This window comes from Octodon degus, unplaced genomic scaffold, assembly GCF_000260255.1.
Source record: "Octodon degus isolate 3935 unplaced genomic scaffold, OctDeg1.0 scaffold00032, whole genome shotgun sequence".
Taxonomy (NCBI): Eukaryota; Metazoa; Chordata; class Mammalia; order Rodentia; family Octodontidae; genus Octodon; species Octodon degus.
In genome coordinates, this window is record NW_004524608.1 from 3,175,137 (window position 1) to 3,182,064 (window position 6,928).

Genomic DNA, 6,928 nt, shown 5'->3' on the forward strand with positions numbered 1-6,928 from the left:
GGGAGGAGGAGAAGGAGGAGGAGGAGGGGAGTACGGGCGGGAGGCGCGCGCCGCCATCTTTGTGCCGGGCAGGGGGGGCTCTTGGCTGCGCAGTTCCAGCCTTTGCTTCAGCGCGTGCCTGGAAACAACCACGAGACAAGGTAGCCCAGGTTTTATTTTAATTTGGAAGAAAGAAGACGGGAGAACGCTGCTGCCCTCTCTGCCAAAACAGCATCATCTACTGGAGGGCGGAGAAGTGAAGTGCAGCTTCGAGAACTTGCCTTCGCGTCCTTTTCGGCCCCCTCGAAGCTGTCAGCCCCCGGGGCCTTCGCCTTCTCTCCGAGTCCCCTCTCTTGTGCCATTGTGCCCTCTGCTGGGACAACATCGCCAGGGACTGGCTAGGTACTGTATTGAGCTGTGCCTCAGCTACTCCGCCTGGCTCTCCAGATCTCCGGGCCCACGCCTTCCCGCCGCGTCCTACGGGGAACCATCTTCCCCGCCTCGACGGTCGCGGGGGCTGCAGAGTCTTGGGGTGGCGCCCCTGGAGGGTAAGGCGCGAGGCGCTGCTGCAGCTGGCGCAGGGAACTGGAGCCGGGCAGTGGGTCTGAGTTTTGGGGTTCCCTGGGGCATGTTCCCCACCCTGTGGAAGGTCTGCACCCGCTCCCTGCGATGCTTTCAGCCTTCTGGAGCTGGAATTCTGGGCGTGCACCCCCTTGCGGCCACTGTAAGCAACTACTTTCTTAGAAACCCTGAAGTTGAGAAAAGGCGTCCTGAGGGGAAAAGGGAGCGGGACCTGAGCCCCACGTCCTCCTCTTGCTGTTTCCCCGTCCAGGCATCCTTCCCGGTTTAGGAGGAAGGGGTGCCTGCGGGGTAAACAAGGTCTGCATACGGGTTAAGAATATCTGTCTTGCAAGCAGGCAGGTCGTGGCTCTCGAATCCATGCATGAGGTGGATGGTACTACAATCATAGCTTGCTCTCCAGTATCGGAGGTGAGACATGTTTTGCCAAGTCTGTAGCGTTGTGCTGAATGGAGTCCAGATCGTGAACCAGCCCAGGATCCTCAGGGTGGTGCAGAGCCACAAACCCTTGGTAGATGGCAGAGCCAAGGGTGGCCCCCACCAGAGGGGCCACCACTGGCACCCACCACCAGCCATTCCCGGCACTGCAAGAGAAGGACGGGGTGGGATGAGGGGGACCTTAACTTTCCTCTCTCCACAGTCTGGGGGCAGCAACAAGGAAGGTCCCTGAGGTAGATTCTGGAGTGTAGTGATTGGTACTCAGAAGAGGGTATCTTCACCCCAGTGTGTGGCATTTAGGGAAGGACTCCAGGAATGTGCAGGAATGATCAGCCCAGCAGCTAGCCTTAGGGAATTATTTAAGTATAGCATTTTGCTGATGAGGTTGCTAATACCCAAAGAAGTAGTAATATACACCCAAGAGTACATCTCTAAATCTTACTATGTCTGTGACAACTGGGAGGGGAGATGAAAGAAAAGGAGAACATGGGGCTTGGCAAAGGAATACTATCTAAGACACCTAGAGAACTGTATCAGGAGAGCACTGGGGATCCAGGGAAAGAGCCACTGGCAGAGGGATGTGAAAGGTGGTCCACACCAGAAAAAATTGTCTCCCACCTAAAGACTTCAGGGCCCCAGCCAGCCATGTAGGTGAAGAGTCGTGGTCCCAGGTCCCGGGCAGGGTTGAGTGGAAACCCACAGTTGACACCCATGGAGAATCCAATGACCATTATCAGCAGCCCCACCACCACGGGCTCCAGACCAGCAGGAACACCCTTGTTGCGTCTGTCCAGGATGGCTAAGAGCCCCACAATCAGCATTGCAGTGCCAATGACCTGGGTTTGATAGAGGCAGAGGGAGTCCCATCAATTGCTGAAGGTACCATCTGCCTCCCTCATTCAGCCGCTTCACACTCCTTTCATCTGGCTTTGTCCAACATTGGCAGTTAAGCGATCAGGAGAGCAAGGTGGAATACCTGCTGGGGCCCCCTCCCCCCACCCTAATCCACTGCATTGGGACTCCAGTCCCAAAGGACACAGCAAAACTTGGGACTTCTCAGGTCTCCTTCTCCTACCTGATCCAGAAAGCCATTGTTCAAGGAAAGATAGGGGGCAGGATAGGTAGTAAAGATGGAGGCTGTCTCCTTGGGGCCAGTCACTGTCAGGTTCCCGCCTGTGTAGTTCTGTAAAGCATCTTTGAGAGAGGGACATCCAGGGTTTCTCAGTTTGTTCATCCAGAACCATTTCCCCATACACAGTGCCCCACCTCTGTCCCCTGTTACCGTAGTAAAGAATGTAGGTGGCTCCTGAGGCACAGAAAGCAGCCAGCAGCTGCACCAAGCAGTAAATGGGGAACATGGTCCAGGGAAAGCGTCCCACGAGGCACATGGCCAGTGAGAAAGCTGGGTTCAGGTGGGCTCCTTCAGGGATCAAGGAAAGAAAACCAGCATCCATTTAGTGTCACTGTCAGACACTGTCACCAAGTGACCCTATTGCTCCTTCCTACAACTTTTTAATTTTTTTTTTTAAATTTAGTGTGTGTGTGTGTGTGTGTGTGTGGCCAGCTCAGCCCACCAGGGGACGCAGCTGGCTGGCATGTGGTGCTGGGGGATCGAACCGTGGTCCCTGTGCTTTGCCAAGCTTGTTCCAAGTAGGTGCTTTAGACCACTGAGCCATCTCTCCAGCCCCTTCCTACAACTTTTTAACACAGTGTGGTTTCTATGACACTAGTGAAGGAATTTGGGCCCCAAGAGTACAAGTGGTACAGCAAAGCCCAGATTTGAACCTAGGTCTGGTGGCTCTTTCTGTCACAGTACACTGTCTTGAGTCTCCAGCCAAACATGCTGATGCAGTCTGTTGAGGGCCAAGCAGGTGGGCCCAGAGCAGAGATGAGCCCTGAGCTTCAGGTTTCAGGCACAGGAGGCCTGTACTTAACCTCAGTACCCTGTCATAGATTTTTGCCTACGTGACCCAAGGGTGTGATGAGGGGGAATGGAGAAATACAGGAAGGGCAAGGGGTAGGTGACACCAAAGGCATATCTCAGTCCAGGGCACTGGTCAAGCTCAAGGAGATAAGGTCCATGAGTCACCAATGGTGCTGCCTTCTTGCCATCACCAAATCCCCACATTCCCCTGCATATCCTACCCTCTCTTATACCCAGACATGATGCTCATCACCTGAGATATTGCCGGCCACGTAGATGGCTATCGTCACAGAGAAAGAGCCAGCCAGAAACATGGTGAGGAAGTTCCCTTTGGTTTCTCCACTGGTGACAGCCTGGGCCACAGCCCCCTGGGTGAGGAGCTGGTGGGGAGAGGAGATGAGGAACAGGGAGCCCAGGAAACCAGCAAGAGAGAGAAGGTACAGAAAGAGCTGGAGAGGTGAATAGACCTGAGAGGCCAATAGGAAAGGAGAAAGGCAGAACAAGGAAAGAGCAAGAAGGGGGAAAAAGGAAAGGGCCAGGGATAAAGCTCAGCAGCATAAGTGCCTGCCTGGCAAATGCAAGGTCCTGAGTTCAATCTCTGGTACCGCCAAAAAAAGAAAAAGAAGAAGGGGGAAAAGGGAAGAAGAAAGAAGGGAGAATGTGAAAAGATGGGCAGGAATCAAAAAATAGGAGAGAGATAAGGAGAAATAAGGGAGAAGGAAAAAGAAAACCTTGAGAGTTGAAAGAGAGTAGGATGCCAGGAAACAGAAAATAGTATACTAGGAAAAGCCAGAAATTTTGGCCCATTTCCCCCCACCCCACCCCACCCCATCAACTTGCCTACCAGGAGCACAAATACACCCAGAAATTCTGCCAGGCACTGTCGGACCAGGAGGTTGCGGATCCGGAGGTGGTTCCTGATTCCAGCCAGGGTCTCGGTGTAAGCCATGGTGGGGACACCCTGTTGCTATTCACTGCTGCTGCTATCTGCCTAGGCACACAGTCACTGGCTACTAAGTGCAAGATAAGGAAGAGACTTTAAAACCAATTATCTTAGCTCCTGAGTAGCAGCTAATAGCTGTGCACATGTGAGGGGCAGAGCTTAGCTTACTGTTCACGTGTGAAGGCCAGAATGTGGGGCACCTGTCTGTGGGAAGGCTATGTGCTCAGGCAGAGCCTGGAGTTTGTCCGTGTTCCTTCTGTCCTTCATCCCCACTCTGCACAGGACTAGAAGTACCCTGCGTCATGTACATTAGTTACCTTGGTCCTGAAGACAACTGTGCAAAGTAGCACTACTGCTTCCATTTACAGCTGGGCAGACTGAGCCCTAGAATTGCCTAAGATCACACAGTGAATGAGTGGATTTAAATCCATGTGGTTTTATTTTCCTTCTGTATTTAGGACAGGGTCTACAGGGTCTCACTACATAGATCAGACTCATAGTGATTCTCCTGTTGTCAGCCTTCCAAGCACTGGGATTATAGGTGCACACCACCACACCCAGTCTCAGCTGCTGTCTCAGCATGCCCCAGGGGCGGGGCCGCCACACCGTGCCACGCTAAGGATCCAACCCCGGACACTGGGCTCTGCCTTAGTCCACTAAGTTATCAGGCCGGCCCTTTTTTCTTTTTGAGATAGGATCCTGCTGTGTAGTTCAGGCCAGCCTTAAACTCACTATGAGGCCTAGGCTGCTGATCTTGAACACAGGGCAGTCCTGCTTCAGCTTTCAGAGTGCTGAGATTACAAGTGATCACCATCTCATGCCTGGCCCAAATCCATGTCTTCTGACTCCCCACCTGGTATTCCATGATGCCTTTTATCTAGAACATGAAGCTTTTCCCCAGATGATTTGGATAACTGAAGAACTCAACAGGCATCCAGAGAGACTGGGCTGAAGTCTATAGACTGTTGGAATGAAAGCCACAGGTTGTGGTTTGGTTAGGGCTTGCAGTGAAACAATATAGGACACATATTTAATAGGATTATTTATAGTAGTCACCCAAAGAGTTATATACAGAATGCAGAGAGTGTAGGAAATGTGATGAGACAGTTAAGACAAATAATAATAATAATAATAATAATAATAATAATATAATCCAGCTGAGTGCCCAGATCCCACAGTAATGTCCTGCATGAAGACTTAGAGCCCACAACAGGGTCCCCCACGAGTCCAGCTGAAGGCCTAGAGCCCACAACAATGTCTTGTGCAGGCTTGTTTCATGGATCTGTGCTGGGAAGGCCCAAATGACAGTGGTGGAAGCTAGAAAATCTGTGCCAGCCGAATGAAGGATCTGTGCCAGCACTGGAACCAGGAAGCAACATTCAAAGTAAAGACCAGAGCCCTCCCAATATGTACCACAGCCATCTTCAGCAACAGTGAAGTCCCAAGCCCCTCCAGCAGTGAGAACAGCCGAGTCAGGAAGCAATGCTCAAAAGTAAGGACCAGTGCTCCCCCAAAGTGAACCGCAACCATTCTCAGTAACAAGGTCCCAAGCGCTCTTGACTATAAGAACAGCCTCGTTCATATCAGAAAAGCCAGCATGACAAGATCCTTGAAGAGAACCAACAGCTCCTCAAGTTCTTCCTCTCCAGTTCTGCCCCTTGTGCCACTAGCAACACTCCTCAGATGGGACCCCCACACCCAGCACCAGGCTGGTTCAGTTCATCTGAGTGTTACAAGTTGACCACCAGTTATCCATCTATCACACCACACATTGAATGTGTACTTCTTTTGTGCAGTCTTCCTTGGTTGGAGAATGCTATATCTGTGTATCTGGTGCCATGGCTTCAGATGAGGACCCCAGAGCCATGTCCCTCTGTGGGTGCATGGTCCTCTGCACATGGTCCTCTAACATACCCAGATCCTGTTTCTTCATATCTCAGGTCTCCAACAAGACTATCAACCATGAGTCATCATCTTCCAGATAATGGAAACAGTGATGACCAAAACATAGTCTCTGCCTTCCTAGGGCTTCTGATCCAACATGCAGACACAGGTAATATATACATTCTTTAAATATACAGTTAAATGATGTTCCTGAAATCTGGGACCATGATCTCTGTGACCCTGTGGGCTCTAACACAGACCTAGCACCTTGGTGTACAATAATACTTCTTCACCAGTTCTTAACAGATGTCACTCCACCCAGATCCCCCTTTCCCAGCTGCTAGGAACATCAGCGGTGATTCCACACAGTAGGTCAGTGCCCTCTGCCACAGGAAGTTGCCACTCAAGTCATGTGCCTGCTTTGGGATCCATGTCTGGTTACTGGTTGATGCAAGGGTACAAAAGCCTGGCCTCTTAGCTTCCACTTAGGACAGCTGTAGAGGGCCCTTCCAACTCTGGAGCTGCCATCTTCAGTGTCTGCAAGTCTCTGCCTCTGCCTAGTCCTCCCTAGTCCTGCTCATGCATGTCTTCATCTTTTAGTCTTTTCTAGGGAGCCAAATTTAGGATGATCAGTGTCAGGATAGGTCCTAGTGAACATTTTCTTAAATGGGATTTGCATAGTGTGTTGTGTCTGCTGGGTGACAGTAACTTGGTTCTGGGAAGCTTGGGAAAATGATGACCAACACTTAGGTAAAAATGCCAGAAACAGCCATTTGCATTGGTAAACATTATTGAGTACCCTTTAAAGTTTTTAGAAAAAAGATCTGAGTTGACTTTTTTTCTTCATTAATAGCTGACAATGCAAAGTAACACCATGGTCCCTTGCTAGTCTTGGAGTTTGGGGGTCCAGGTGGCAATCATAGTCCTGGCTCAGGGCTGGTTCACAGTGTATTTTCTGTGACCTTGCATACACCCAGCTGTCATTGCCTAGTATCCTGACATTTTAAATAATTGAAATGGATATGCTGGGGCTGTGAGATGGCTCAGTGGTGTAAAGCACCTACTTAGAACAAGTTTAGCAAAGCACAGGGACCACGGTTCAATCCCCCAGCACCACAGGCCAGCCAGCCCTGCCCCCTGCTGGGCTGAGCGGGCCACACACACACACACACACACACACA

General features: G+C 51.0%; 1 protein-coding gene across 1 annotated transcript; it reads right to left on the reverse strand.

The window, feature by feature from the left end:
• Positions 1-943: 943 nt before the first annotated feature.
• On the reverse strand, positions 944-3,929 carry Aqp10 (aquaporin 10). Its single transcript, XM_004629810.1, has 6 exons — positions 3,765-3,929; positions 3,174-3,300; positions 2,279-2,416; positions 2,072-2,190; positions 1,615-1,832; positions 944-1,142 (listed from the first exon to the last, which is right to left on the reverse strand). The coding sequence occupies exons 1-6, from the start codon at positions 3,867-3,869 to the stop codon at positions 944-946; spliced, it is 906 nt and encodes a 301-aa protein (XP_004629867.1). The 5' UTR covers positions 3,870-3,929.
• Between the last annotated feature and the right edge of the window lie 2,999 nt (positions 3,930-6,928).

What these genes read in the sequence shown, in the direction of transcription:
- Aqp10 (XM_004629810.1), bottom strand. Translation starts at nt 3,869, where the DNA reads ATGGCTTACACCGAGACCCTGGCTGGAATCAGGAACCACCTCCGGATC. An exon ending in CGTGGCCGGCAATATCTCAG is followed by an intron (nt 2,417 to 3,173) that starts GTGATGAGCATC and finishes TGATCCCTGAAG; the next exon opens with GAGCCCACCTGAACCCAGCT. An exon ending in CACCTACATTCTTTACTACG is followed by an intron (nt 2,191 to 2,278) that starts GTAACAGGGGAC and finishes CCTCTCTCAAAG; the next exon opens with ATGCTTTACAGAACTACACA.